Source organism: Nelumbo lutea, chromosome 1 (genome assembly GCF_056320005.1).
Source record: "Nelumbo lutea isolate HS-2025 chromosome 1, American lotus-T2T, whole genome shotgun sequence".
In the NCBI taxonomy this organism is placed as follows: domain Eukaryota; kingdom Viridiplantae; phylum Streptophyta; class Magnoliopsida; order Proteales; family Nelumbonaceae; genus Nelumbo; species Nelumbo lutea.
In genome coordinates, this window is record NC_142684.1 from 160,973,668 (window position 1) to 160,988,561 (window position 14,894).

The window sequence follows — 14,894 nt, forward strand, 5'->3', positions numbered from 1 at the left end:
ACCAATTAGCAGCTGTTTATTAAAAAAAAATTAAAGACATAACTATTACCCAATGTTGATCTCATGTAGACCCGATATGAAACATTTTCTTGCATGAAATGACTGCTCAACTTTTTTCAGTTTTCCTATTACATAGAGGGGATTTAGGATTAAAGATGCGTTTGGCATTCTTTATTTTAAGTATTTATCACTTATTCACAATTAAAATCTAAAAGTCCAAATGCTAAATGCAGCCTAAGAGGCGAAGAGAGAGTATCATGCACTTAAATCCAGGAGTATAAATGTAAATATGTAGAATGCAAAATCTTGTATTTTATATCTATTTGCATTTGAACAAATTGAATCTAACAAGGGCGACGATAAACATCGTGCCTCTCTCATGAATATATATGTACTGCTTCAACTTCAACTCTCTCATGAATATATATGTACTGCTTCAACTTCAACTGTCAATAAATTTTGATCAGTTTGATTTTATTTTAAAAAATTTAAAAAATAAAGGGCAAATCGAACATTTTATTTTTCCATTGTCTGAAAACTTGGGATAATTTAAGACAATATAAACCATAGATAGAAGTACTTTAGAAACCTAAATCCAAGCCCTAATGCCTTATATAAAAAAAAAAAACCCAATGCCTTATCAGAGTTTTTTATTCGTTTTAGGCTTTTATCAAAACCGCCAAAGGACCGGTCGATCCGCAAAGCGTTTCCCTTCCGAACCCAGTAACGACTTGTATTCGCGATTTGGCTGAGAGTCGTAAGATTGAAAGCCACAGCCACAGGGTTGCAAAGATCGGGAGGGAGAGAAGGAGACGGCAAAAGAAAGATGCTTCAGATTCGACTGAGCAAGGGTTCGTCTGCAGAGACCGGAGGAGGGGCGAAGCCCTTGCCAGTAGATACCGTCACGGTCGCATGCCCCGACCACCTTGTACTCGCTGATCTCCATGTTGCTAAGGCCCTCGGTACTGCAAACCCTGCTGCTTCCATTGTCAAGTCTGTCGGCCGAAGATCTCGTCGCCTGCTTGGTGAAAGAGTCCACTTTTGCGTTCGCTGTGATTTCCCCATCGCCATTTATGGTCGCTTGGTACGTTATCATTCCAACTCATTTATTTCTTTGCTTTCTTTCATTGTAATGCTCTCTTTCCATATTCCTCGCCTTGTGTTCGGTGAAAGTTCTGGTCGTAGAGGATGTAATTTCAAATGTTATATCCGCACGAAAACGTTTTGTTATGTTCAAAATAGGAAAAATAAAAGAATTGAAAGAAGCTAGTTATTTTACTGTGAGTGATTATTTTTTTGGGTGGGGGGTTGATCAAGTTTACGACACTGAGTTCTGTACTGGAGAAGAAACCGCCCTAATCTTAGCTGACTTATGCCTGTATAAGCAAAAGCATAAACAATAGAAATGTCTAGTTTAGTTATTTGAACTTCACATCAAACATGAGCAAATTCGACTTCAAGCTTTGCAAATCCACTTATCCTGATCTTTAGTTTTCTGGCAGATTACAATGTTATTCTAAGCCTTGTAATTGAAAGACAGCATGGTCCAACCTGGGTTTGGATCGAGCTAAGTATATGGGGCTTGGGTCGAGATAGTTTGGGTTAATTGAAGTTAATTATTTGGTTGTTCGGGCTATGGGTAGAACAGGCTTACTATTTAGTTATAAATGTTGGGCATGGGCTGGTTCTTTATCATATCTCACCTTCTCAAGTTGCAAAGACCACTTATTGGGAAGCCATTAATCAACGAGAATGCTTTCCAGGTTAACATGGTAACAGATAAATTTATCTGTTACTATGTTAACAGATAGATTTGTTGGTTCTTTATTATATCTCACCTTCTCAAGTTGCAAAGACCACTTATTGGGAAACCATTAATCAACGAGAATGCTTTCCAGGTTAACATAGTAACAGATAAATTTATCTGTTACTATGTTAACAGATAGATTTATTGGATGGAGACAAATTGTTAATAGTGCTTTGATGGATAATGAACCACTGGAGGACAGAAACAGGAAAGGTATCTGCGGTAAATTAAAACTTAAAAAGGCATATTATGAAGTGGATTGGAGGTGTTTGTGGAATGTCATGAGATTGAAAGGGTTTGGGATTACTTAGATTAGATGGATGTAGGGGTGCACTTAGTTGTTGTGGTAATAGGTCTCCTCATGGTTTCTTCAAAGATTCTAGGGTATTGCAACAAAGACGTCCCTCTCTCCCCTTCTTTTCACAATGATTGTAAGGAAGAGAAATGGGTCCTAAGGAAGAATTTCTTTCTCATTTGGGAGGCAACTTATGGAGGCGTAAATACTTATGAGTCCTAAGGAAGAGAAATGGGCAGCTTTACATCTCTCCCCATGTTTGTGTTATCTATCTGTATGAAGGATGGGGAATTCATTGGTCATCTTCTCGTCAATTGCAAGTTTGTGCATAGAATGTGGCAGTTCTTTTTTGACCTTACTATGAATAACAGCTATTGTGGGTAGTTTTATTAAGAAACGGTCGGAGTGCAAGTTGGGAAATAGGGGTAATTTCTATTGGAAGGTTGTGATTCATGTACTACTGTAGTGTATTTGGGAGGAACATAACAAAAGAATTTTTGAGAACTTAAGTACCCCTTCCAAAGGCCTGAAAGGAATGATCTTGGCTATGATTAATTTTTGGATGTTGGAAGGTAAGCCTTTTAGAGGTGTTCAGATATTGGGCCAGACAGCTCCCTAGTAGGCCCTTTGTTTATTTCTTTTTATTTGTTATTATTATGGGCCATAGACCCCTTTTGTTATGTTTGTTTCATTTATTTCTCTTATTCTTTTTAACAGCTGCTCTACTAGGGGCAATTATGTAAACTTCCTTTTAACTATGATAGGTCAAATGCAAATAGAGAAGGCTGGGTGAGCCATGAACTCTTCTTCCCAAAACATTCCTTCTTTCATCTTTTCTCTTCTCTCTTCTTCCTTCTTCTTCTACCTTACGGTTTCAGATCTGTTTTTCTTTCTTTTTTTTATTGATTAAACACACTGTTTTACAGCATTAACTGTCAACTTTGGTATCAGAGCAACCCTACCTCTTTTTCCTTTTTACTTTAATCCCATACACAATGTGTATGGAGAACTAAGGTGTTAGTTGATTAATGTTTCATTCATCCTAGTCAGTTGGGGGGGGTGTTCTTGGAGAATTTGAGATAAGTTTTGATCCCTTTTTTTTTTCTACCCAAGAAGCGTCTTGGGGAGCTAGCCCACAAATCTAGCCGACTAGAGAAGAATTACAGTTGAGTGGTAAGGGGACCCTTCTAGAGTGGTGCTCAGGGTGTGATGGCCTTCATAGAGATTCTTATTGAGATCGATTCAGGTTGGGGAACTTTCTTCTTTCACAGTTTTCTTAGTTTCTGGGTTGCTGGGCAGTGTGAAAATATCTCTCTTGGTTTTTTCACTTCCTGGGTGTTGGAAGATCTTAGTTGAAGCCTAAATTATATTTCGTTTATTTTTGTTTGATCAATGGAGACATATGGAGTTGAAGTTAAGTAGAATGGGGAACTTGGAAGTAGTCCAGGAGGGCTTGTGGAATCCCTGCTGGGTGCTGTGACCACAGTGAAGTTAGATGGCACAAACTATTTAGCTTGGTCACAATCTGTGAAGATTCATGTGTGTGGTAGAGGCAAGTAGGGGTACTTGTCAGGCAGTAAAGAGAAACCGAAAGACGGAGGTCCTAGTCTTGAGAAATGGACATAGGAAAATTACATTGTTATTGGGTGGTTGGTAAATTCTATCCAACCACATATTAGTGAGCACTATCTATGGATGGAGACACATAGCAAGGAAATATGGGATACTGTAGCCGAAACGTATTCTCAAAAGATGGATGTTGCGAGAACATACAAGCTGAAAAATGAAGTCAATAATCTAAAACAAGGGGAGAGGCCTCTAGTAGTATACTACACTATGCTGAAATCTTTATGGCAGGAGATTGATCTTCTTGAAATTGTCGTGTGGAAGAGCACCGAGGATGCAGAAACATATAGAAAATTGGTGTGGAGAAATAGGGTGTTTGAGTTCCTTATAGGACTTAACTCAGAGTATGATATTACCAGACAAAACATACTCTCTGAGGATGATATTACATTATCTAAGGCATACTCTCTGGTGAGTAGTGAGGAAAGTAGAAGGCGGGTACATCTTTAGAATTCTACTATTAATCATTTTTCCAATGTTGCAAGGTGCCAACTAGCTGGTTGGTAAGGTTTCCTACTGGTCGTAGCGGAGACTTGGGGTCGAATTCTGCTTGCACCTGGGTTGGGGGATGGGATACCCCTTGTTATGTAGCCCTTCAAAAGATATAAAAAAAATAAAATTTCCAATGCTGGTGTAAAGCCAAAGGGTAGTGATATAAGAAGGAGAAGACAAAGACAGCTATATGTGCTTATTGCAAGAAGCCTAAGCGTACTAGGAGACACCTATTGGAAATTACATCTTCATTTGATGCCAAATGGGTTAAAAAATAACAAGAAGGGTGAAAATGCTAATGCAACCATTATACCGGATACTGAGAAGAGGTCTAGCGAAGAGAAGTCGACCGTGGAACAATTACCAGTTGTGGGAGCTGAATTTGAAATATATGGGAAACTTCTGAATCACTTGGATAGGAAAGTTAGCTCCAACTCTACAGGCAATTCAACATCTACATCCTTTGCCCACTCAGGTGCTTGTGCCATTACTAATCATGCATCCTTTTCAGGTAATCATTGTATCTCTTGGATTATTGATTCTGGTGCATTTAATCACATGACTAGTATACCTAATCTTTTTTGTTCCTACCAACTTTTACCTGTCTAAGATAAAATTTCCCTTGTTGATGGCTTTCTTGCTCCTATTTCTAGAAAGGGAGGCATTAGAGCCACCAAGATCCTTACCCTACCTTCTGTTCTCCATGTACCTAAACTTAATATTAACCTTCTTTCTATTAGTAGTTTGACTAAATCATTGAATCGTTGTATAACCTTCTTTCCCGTTGTGTTTTCTAAGGCCTAAAGTCTTAGAAAGTGATTGGGAGTGGCCATGAGGCAAATGGGATATACCTGCTTGACGTGCCTAAGAAGAACCCGGTATCATCACAAAAGGTGGCCTTAGAGTCAATTGTGTTTGTCTTTTCTTAAAATTATGTTATGCCATTTTTGTTTGGGTCATTTTCCCTTTTCTTCTTTGCATCTTTTATTTCCTGAGTTGTTTAAAATTGTTAGTCTTTCTAGTCTATAATGTGAGTCATGTCAGTTGTCAAAGCATTGTAGAAATTCTTATCCCTTAAGTAATAAAAGATCCAAATATCCTTTCGATATTGTGTACACTGATGTGTGAGGGCCGTATCATATACCTTTATGGGGGTTATAAATACTCCATTTTGTTCATAGAGGATTTTTTTAGATATACATGGATTTATTTGATGCGTTCTCGTGATGAGGTTCCAAAGTTAAAGATAATTTCATGAACTTGTTCTCACTCAATTTAAAACAAGTACCAAAGTATTCCGATAATTCTAAGGAGTACTTTGAGAAGGATCTTTCTACCTATCTTGCTTACTTGGGAGTTATTGATCAAAGGTTTTGTCCTCACACCCCTCAACATGGGGTAGCTGAAAGGAAAAATTGACATGTTGAAATTGCTAAAAGCATTTTGTTTGCCTCCCATGTTCCTATAAAATATTGGGGAAATGCTGTTCTTATAACAACTTATTTGATTAATTGTTTTCCTTCACGGGTCCTTGGGTTCAATCATCCTTTGTCTTTTTTTTTTCATTGATGAGGGCATATTCTCTATACCCCTCAAAGTGTTTGGTTGCACTTGCTATGTATATATTCCTAGTTCACAAAGACACAAACTTGAAGTAAAGGCTAGGAAATGTATCTTTCTTGGGTATGCCTCCACATAAAAGGGTTATTGTTGCTATGATCTTCTTAGTGGCACTTAGTTTGTTTCCATGGATGTCACATTCGATGAGTTATCTCATTTTTATCCAGTTCCATCCTAGGGGGAGAAGTTTCCTCTTTTTGATATTTCTCTTCCATCTCCTATCCCTGGTGACATCTCTTGTGAGTCACCGGTTATTCCCAGTTATGCTGTTCCTCCTTCTCTAGTTCATGATTCTTCCTCCTTGATGTTCCTTCGTCTCCCCCTACTAGTCTTCCTTAGCACCCAATTTATGAAGGTTTTATCTCCAATACACACATGGATAGGTTGTTCTCCCTCCATCACATGTGTCTCTTGGACCTCCCATCGCAGAAGAGGTGGTGGATCCAAAACCTTCTAGTTTGCCTTCACCCACTATACCAGACATTGACCTTTCCATTGCCATACGAAAAGGTAATGTAAATGCACTACACATTATATTTCTAAACACCTTTCTTATGGCTTGTTATCTCCCTCTTATTATTCCTTTTTAGCCTTCATTTCCTCTCAACACATACCCAAAAATGTGTCAGAAGCATTATCTAGACCTGAATGGAGTGATGCAATGAGAGTCGAAATGGAAGCACTTTGTAAGAATAACACGTGAGAGGTTGTTGATTTGCCTAAAGGGAAAGAGCTGATAAGTTGTAAGTGGGTAATTGGGTATACACTATTACATGCCATGCTAATGGATCAATTGAGAGGTATAAAGAAAGGCTGGTTGCTAAGGGTTATACTCAAAGAGTATGGAGTTGATTACCTGGAAACCTTTGCTCCTATTTTCAAAATGAATTCTGTTTGAGTTCTCTTATCCTTGACGGATTCCTTGTCTTGGTGTTTATATCAGTTTAGTGAAAAATGCATTTCTGAATGGTGACCTTCATGAAGAGATGTATATGTCTCTCCCTCTTGGCATGTATGGTAAGGAATTAGTAGGGAAGGTTTGTCGACTGAGGAAATCTCTCTATGGGCTCAAACAGTCTCCACGAGCTTGATTTGAAAGGTTCCACAATGCTTTTGTTGGGGTTGGCTATGTTTAGACTCAATCTGATCACACCCTTTTTGTGAAGAGGAGAGATGCTTTAGTTACTATCCTTACTGTTTATGTTGATGATATTATTGTTATTGGAGATGATGTGGAGGAGATTGGGAAACTTAATCATTTTCTCAATACTGAATTTGAAATTAAGGAACTTGGTGCACTACACTACTTATTGGGTATTGAAGTGGCAAGGTCGAAAGATGGGATGTTTATTTCACAAATAAAATATGTGCTGGATTTATTAATTGAGACTGGTAAGCTTGGTGCCAAACCTGTTCCGACACCTATTGATGCAAATTGTAAGTTATCTACCACAGATTAGGAGTTACCGACTGATAGGGGAGTGTTTTAGAGGTTTGTGGAGTAGTTTTTATACTTGTGTATGACGTGGCTTGATATATCTTATGTAGTGCACTTGGCTAGCAAATTCATGCATGCTCCTAGAGAAACTCATTTGGCGGTTGTTGAAAGGATATTATGTTATTTAAAGGGATCTCCGGGGAGAGTGAGAGGTTTTCCATTTGCCAACCATGGGCATAGGAGGATTGAGGCATATATGGGTGTAGATTGGGCAGGTAGTATTGATGATGGGAGGTCTACATCTGGATATTGTACGTTGTACCCTTGCTGTTGGTAATTTAGTTTCATGAAGAAGTAAGAATTGTTTTTTTTTTTTATCAGAAACAATAACTTTCTTTAGGGATAAATTAAATTGAAATACAAAAGTCAACCCTTATTAGAAAAGGTTGATCCAATAAACATCAAACATTACAGCAGTGCCCAATAAAGTCTCTCCCTTACAGTCCCTTGTTTTGCTAGGGCGTAAACCATTTTCTGATCTCCTTACCCACTTGAAACAAACAACCACCTCCCTTGTTATGCTAAGAATTTCCCTTATCAGCTGTCTATATTGCCAAATTCCCAGCTGCCCTGATTGCATCCACCCAATTACCAATTTGGAGTCTCTCTCTATCTCAATCTGCTGTAGCCCCAATTGTTTGGCCAGATCTTCAGTAGAAGCATAATATTGAGCAATGGCTCAGGGGGTGTCAGAATTGTTATGGCTTAGATCATTGCTAGGAGAGCTGGGTATCGGTTATGACAACCCAATGATGTTGTATTGTGATAAATAGGCTACTATCAATATATCTTAGCTCACAACCCCATTTAGCACGACAGTACCAAACATATTGAAGTAGATGGACATTTTTTTATGGGAGAGAGTAGCATTTGGAGAAGTCTGTCTACCATTTGTTGCTTTAGAAGAACAGTTGGCAGATATTCTAAGGGAGTTTCTAAGGCTAAGTTGCAATACTACATAAGCAAGCTAGGCATGATCAATATCTATGCTCAGCTTGAGGGTTTTTTTTTTGGGATTTAGTGTTATTGATGTATTTCTTTTTGGGATTTAATGGAGTTTCCCTACTGTACCCATGCATATCCTTATTTTTACCGTATCTAAAGTGTATCCTGCATGTCTGATACTTTGAACCTTGGTTACAGTGTGGGTTCTAAATATTTTTTATGGAGTTTGGAGTGACCGAAACAGACTAATGTTATGTTTCCATGCTCAACAAATTTTATGGTAAATGCATTTGGTTATTTTTTTCTCTTGGGATTTCCTTGAGCTTGTTATAAGCTTACAATCTTATGTTCTTGCAGAGTCCTTGTGAGCATGCCTTTTGTTTGGACTGTGCTAGGAGTGATTCTAGCTGCTACCTGTAAGTAACTTTAAGCTTATTCGCAATCTTTTATGCCCAGACTAAAGCTGTGCACATTTCTTTTTATCGTTACAATATGTATTTAATAATTGTAGTAACTATTTCTTAAAATGAATGCTTTTACTTAAATAAAAAGAGAAAGGAATGCCTAATAAGTCCTAAGCTTAAAATATAATTTTCCAATCTTCAACAATGAGATCTTTTATCTAAAACAAGTGAAGTTAGAAGGGGGGAATTGGGAACCAAAGCTTGTGATGTTTAAGTGACCTAACCAACCAACTGTACCCTACCCCTGCCCCCCGCCCCCTAAAAAAAAAAAAAGACAACAAAAAGTAAAACTAAAATACTTAAATTTCCTTTGGAAACAAATTGAAAAAAAATAAAAAATCTAACAAAGAAATGAAAAAAATACTTACCAAAATACAAAATGGACAACAAATTGGAAAACAATAGAAATTTTATTTCATTTGAAATATAAAAAATTTAGAAATTGAAAAAAATAACATTGTTGAAAAAATAACAACTAATTTAAATAAAATTGAAAAAACTACTCCATCTCCTTGACTTCAATCATTAGCTTCATTAGGTGTAATAGTGTCATGCCCTTCTTCGTCTTGTAATTTATCCTCAACATCCAACAAATCTTTAAAGTAGATGTCTTTTTCTTGTTTCTTATGGAAGAGCAAATTTCTGCCCAAGTGGCCAATACCACTTTTGCTACTGAAGCTAAAGTCAATCCTACATTTTTGGCAAACAACTCTTTTTCCTTGACCCTCAACCTCCTCTATTTTAAATACTTTCCAAATCGGGCTAGTGAACTTACTGTTGGGGAATTGGTTTTGGGAGGAGGAGTTAGCCATTTTTTTTAATTCTAAAAAAATTAAAATTAATTTAATTGCACTTATCCAGATGGCTGGATTATTGGTTCAGAATCTCAACTTGATTTGAACGGTTGAAGCTTCAAAGGCTATAGCCTCCTAATGTGTATGACACTATGACAGTATGAGATGAGAGACAGAGAGTATGAGATAATGAGAATAAATAATTGAGAAGAGAATTTAGAATTACTGAATTGGTGTGATGAGAATGGTGGAGGATAGGACTAATTATAGGAATTGAAAATAATTCAATTGCCCAAAATACCCTAAAAACTAGTCATTTTTTAATTGTTGGGAGGGGTATTTTGGTCATTATAAACTCATATATCACTTTACCCAAATGCCCCCAAAGTTCCAAACTAGCTGTTATATTATAAGATATATCTGTTGTAGGGGCATTGTTGTTTTTTTTCTTCCCCCCAAAGCCAAAATGCATAAATACCCCCTATATAGCTATTTATAGGCTTATAGTTGTTGATTGAGAGGTATTTCTATAAAACCCCCCTAAAAAGCTGAAACTAGCTGTTTGGGGGGTCCCCCAAGTGCCCCAAACGGGCAATGGTTAGTTTTCTCTGATGGGCTGCACTCGGCCTGTTGCGGGCCCGCGGGCCGGGCTGTTCTGTTCCGTGCTGTGGACTGGGCTGTGTTGGCACGTGGGCCACGGGCAGCACGTCAATGCACAATCGTGCCGTGCCATGGCGGTCCGTGGACCTGAAACCCCTGGCCTAGCATGACCCACACAATCATGTTGTGCCTGGCATGGTCTGCGTGCCGTCGTGCTGGGCTGTGCCAGGCTGATGCAAAATTGTGCCGGGCCACAGGCGGCACAGCCCGGGTTACAGCTCTAGTTTCCAGAATAAACCTCTTGGATAACCGGATTAAAAGGAAATGGTAGAAAAAAAGATTCTTGGTCCTTAAAATGGACTTTCTAACAATATAAAACACCTCCCTTCACCATCCTCAAAGGGCCAGGTTTGCTGAGAAAACGCATTAACATTAACCTTGATATCCTTTTTAGGGTGTTTAAAACTGTAGAGTTTACTGGGGCTGGGATCCACATCCACTGGCACTGATGGTGTTCTACTTAGGCTATGCTTGGTTTGAAGGAAAAGGTAGGGAAAGGAAAGGAAAGACAGGGAAACCAATACAAGGTTTGTAAAAGTTTCTCTACCTTTCCTTCCCTGTCCTTGCATTTTCCTTTAAACCAAACATAGCCTTAAGGATTAAAGAATTTGGATATGGATATGTCAAGCTACTCGTGACGATTGAATCCATATAAAAAGATGGAAGTGCAAAGAAATTTCATATGCGAACAAGGGAAGGAAAGGAACCATAAAATTGATTGGAAATAGGGGGCCTTGGACTTAAGGTATGCGTGACGGTGAGGAAACAAGGACTATGGCTTCTAACTTAAATTGCCCATTCAGGTATATTCCCAAAACAGCAAATACTATGGCTTCTAAACTTTGATTAAGTCCAATTTTCTTTCTTGGACTATACTTCATGAATAGCACCCATTGTTACAGTGCTGATCTCCAAGTAGTTTTAGCAGTTCATTCCTACTACTGTCCATCATCATTGTGCATCAGAAGGGATTGTCTCTCACTTTGAATATTTCTATTAAACACAATTCTTATTTTTCTTTTGGTAACATTTTTTATGTTTTACCTTATGCAGTTGTGATGAGCGCATTCAGAAAATCCAGACAATTAAAATGATGGAGGGCATCTTCATCTGTGCAGCCCCCCACTGTCTGAAGTCCTTTCTGAAGAGGTCCGAATTTGAATCTCATATTCACGAGAGCCATGCTGATCTTCTCCAACCTAATATAGAAAAAGAAGATGTCAATGAGTCGGATGCTTTCAATGCTGCAAGACTCTCTACTGATTCCCATGCCAAACTATCTATCCCTGCAGATTCATCCACCTCCCGTGCTCAACCAAGGCCCGTATCTTCACTTAATTCAAATTCCCAGCCCCATGATCGAGAGGACAAAGCTCGCCGCCTCCCACCCAGGGAACCACCCAAGCCAATTATGCAACCAAAGCCACCATCGTTTTATGTTCGACCACAAAACCATCCACCTGAGCTGTCGGTTGACAATAATTCACCTCAAGTCTTTGATAGGCCAGGGGCCTATGGCCGCTTCCATCACCAGCAGAGCTTTGACACACAGAGTGGACCACATTATCGACGAGATTCTGATGCCTTTCCAGACAAGCAGCAAGGGGTTCTATCTGAGCCTTCATTTTCTGACTACCCACCTATGCATACCCATCAGCCACCTGGTTTTGTTGTGCCCCCAGTTAATGCAAACCAGGCTGCAACCCCCCCTCCATTCAACTATCCTCCTTTTCCAGCTGAGGGACCTCAACCGTTCTTTAATGCTCCTTATGAGACAGCACGAACAGATTTGGCATCAGAAGGTGTGTCAGACCAGGGATCATTGTTGGGTTTCCCACCTGGTCCAGCAGCAGGTGTGGGTTTCAATGACGGTTATGCTCAACCCTGGAATATGGGGCTTACGGGTTTGCCTGTCGCACCTCTGCCAGGTGGTGGCCAAGGAGTTCCAGATGGTTTCCCAAACCCACCAGATTCTCAAGGTAGAGTTGCATTTTTTCAAGGTGATTATGGACGTTTTCCTGGAGGTAAACCTCTCAATGCCCCCCCGCTTCCACCACCTGGAAATAAAGGACTGGAACCCATGCAAGGTGGTAGTGCTTTGGATCACAAGGATAGCAAGGGTATATTGGCACCACAACCTCTGTCACTGCCCCCGCCTCCACCACCTCCACCTCACTTGTCACAACTCAAACGGGCAAAATTCTCTGGCTCTGGTGACATGGGTTGGGATGGACAGGGCTATGGTTGGCAAAATGAGAAGCGTGATAGCTTTGGAAGTGGTCAGGAGTAGGGTTGGATGATCTCCTCAACTGTGGTATCGGCAAGTGGTTGCAGATCTGTTCGTGTTTACCTCTCTCTCCTTTCCTATACTCATGCTGCATTTTGTTGATCAGCTCTTCAAATTTGTACATTCTCGGATCATCTATGATTAGAGCTGTCTTTATATGTTTTTATTCAATGTTTGAACTATTTTGTTGGTTGATTTCTTTGTCAACTCAACTTTAATCCCAATTATATAGGCGAATCTCTGAAGTTGTATTTAGTTTGACAGAAAATAAGAGAGAAACAGAAAGTGGCCTTTTCCCTTTCTCTTATTTTCTATTAAACTAAACACGGTCCAATTGATATTGAAATGCTTCGAGGACTTTGAGAGCAAACACTAATATGTCAAATTGTCAATGAAAAAGAATTTCATAAAGAATTTCATTTTTATGTCATTGACGGTTAAACTTGAAGAGCCGTTGTCTGATGGACGTTCTTTTGACCAACCGTGGTTAGGGCTGTTCACGGGTTGGGTTGGGTCGTTTATTGGCGTTTTTCTAACCAACCCGATCTGATCGGCTTACATAGAAATGAAACCGAAACCGACCCAGTACTAAGTAAAACCGATCTGGTCGGTTTGAATCAGTTTGGGTCGGTTTTGTGAATGATTCTCTCGGTGTGAACGGTAAAGGATTTAAGTCTAAGAAAGCAAAGGCTGGATGTCTGAAAATTGAAAATGATTTGATGGATTAAAACTGATATTTTATATATATTAGAAATTTTATATATAATATGTATATTTCTGAGAAGAGTTCACCTCGGGACAAGCCTACCTCGGTGCAAGATCATCTCAGTACTATGGCACTTCGGCATTCAGAGCATGTCGGGTCTGAAGAGCACGAGCTCAGGCAGCTCGCCACCAAGTAGCCCAACACTTCACAGGCAGCTCGCTACCTAGTCAGGACGGCCTCCGCATGACAACTCTGAGGAGCTCACCACTGAACCCCACATCTTATGGGATCGTACCTTAACGGCTATATTATCTCACCCACTCCCTGATTCAGGCGGATATGGGCAACATTACCAGTTGGTGGCAGTATCCTCACTTAACACGAAAGCGGATCCCATCACAGCGAGGATCCAGGAACTGTTCCACCAAACCCGAAGGGACTCCGGTATATAAAGACCTCACCCCCAGGGGTGAAGGTATGATGTGTAATCTTTACTCTCTAGCTCTCTAATTCTCTGATATCATCTTCAAACTCTCTACTACGTGCTAACTTAGCCATCGGAGTGTCCTCGCCGGGTAAGACACCCTGGCATCTCTGATTCAACTGTCTTGCAGGTAACTCAGTCTTCGTCGTTGCTGGCAGCCGGATTATGCCACATCATTTGGCACCCTCTGTGGGAATTCGTTACTAAAAGCCCTTGTTTCCATTTCCAAAATCTCAATCTCAAAATCAAATCCATGGCTTCCTCCAACAATGCCGGACAACACAACGAAGCAAATGTCTCCGAGGGGAAATCTCAGTTCCCATCTGTCTGCATAGGTCAGTTCACCATACCGCTCTCCGCAGGTGGGATCCCAGCACTGACTGTGCCTCAACCAACTATGCCCGTGAACGCCCCACTTCTCCCTGTAGTGGGTGTGATTTTCGTTGAACCCTCTATGGTTCCCCCTAGAATTGGACAAAACCAACTAATAACCTGGTACACTGTGTGTGGGCTATTCAAGCCCAAATGCAGCAGGTCCAAGAGTTCTAGCATTACCAACAGCAGGTTTTGCACCACATATACCAGCAACAGTTCCCACTACTGCAACAGAATCAACAGCTAGCCCCGCCCTCGTGTCTGATCACACCAAGCACTGCTGTGGAACCAGTCAAGCAGCAGCGAAGGCGACATGCTAAGGCACCTCTAGCAGTAGATCCAAGCCAGCTCGCTGGACCTAGCTGACCTGAACAACCTAAAGGTAATTTGGAGGTAAGTTCGAAATCACAAAAACCGCTCCCCTCCTCTCTGTGCCCTCTCCTTTGTCCTCGAGCTCCTGGCCACTCTGATGCCGAAGGACTTCAGAGTCTCCCCCTGTATAAGTATGACGAGTCTTTCAACCCAAGTGACCATGTAGACTCTTTCTAGTCACCTTGCCGGGGCAAAGGAGGCTTGCATGTGCATTGCCTTCTCCACGACCTTCAAAGGGGTAGCTCGCACGTGGTACAGAAACCTCGCGTCTGGAACAATTAGAAGTTGGGCACAGCTCGTGCAGTTGTTCACCTCACATTTCATCACCAGCAAGAAGTGTCCGAGGTCACAAGAAAGCCTCCTCAGCATAGTCCAGAGGGAAGGAGAGTTGATTCAAAGCTATATCAAACGCTTCAACGACACTTGTTTGCTAATCCTAGACTTAGATCCCGCCGTAAGACTCACGACA

The 14,894-nt window shown here is 40.3% G+C and overlaps 1 protein-coding gene across 3 annotated transcripts; it reads left to right on the forward strand.

The window, feature by feature from the left end:
- The first annotated feature begins 316 nt into the window (after nt 1-316).
- LOC148878761 (RING/U-box superfamily protein) lies at nt 317-12,715 on the forward strand. Of its 3 annotated transcripts, XM_088959837.1 has the most exons (5): nt 317-391; nt 664-1,084; nt 8,482-8,563; nt 8,641-8,699; nt 11,255-12,715. In XM_088959837.1, exons 3-5 carry the CDS (start codon nt 8,537-8,539, stop codon nt 12,489-12,491), a joined length of 1,323 nt encoding a protein of 440 aa, XP_088815963.1. In that variant the 5' UTR covers nt 317-391; nt 664-1,084; nt 8,482-8,536; the 3' UTR covers nt 12,492-12,715. The 3 variants fall into 3 exon arrangements, with proteins under 3 accessions (XP_088815963.1, XP_088815957.1, XP_088815950.1); XM_088959831.1 differs by lacking the exon at nt 8,482-8,563; XM_088959824.1 differs by lacking the exons at nt 317-391; nt 8,482-8,563 and having other exon boundaries at nt 452-1,084.
- Nucleotides 12,716-14,894: the final 2,179 nt, after the last annotated feature.

Excerpts from the sequence above, each read along its gene's own strand:
- LOC148878761 (XM_088959831.1), top strand. The coding sequence starts at position 827 with ATGCTTCAGATTCGACTGAGCAAGGGTTCGTCTGCAGAGACCGGAGGA. Across the intron at positions 1,085-8,640 it reads TCGCCATTTATGGTCGCTTG|AGTCCTTGTGAGCATGCCTT; the intron begins GTACGTTATCAT and ends ATGTTCTTGCAG. Across the intron at positions 8,700-11,254 it reads AGTGATTCTAGCTGCTACCT|TTGTGATGAGCGCATTCAGA; the intron begins GTAAGTAACTTT and ends TACCTTATGCAG.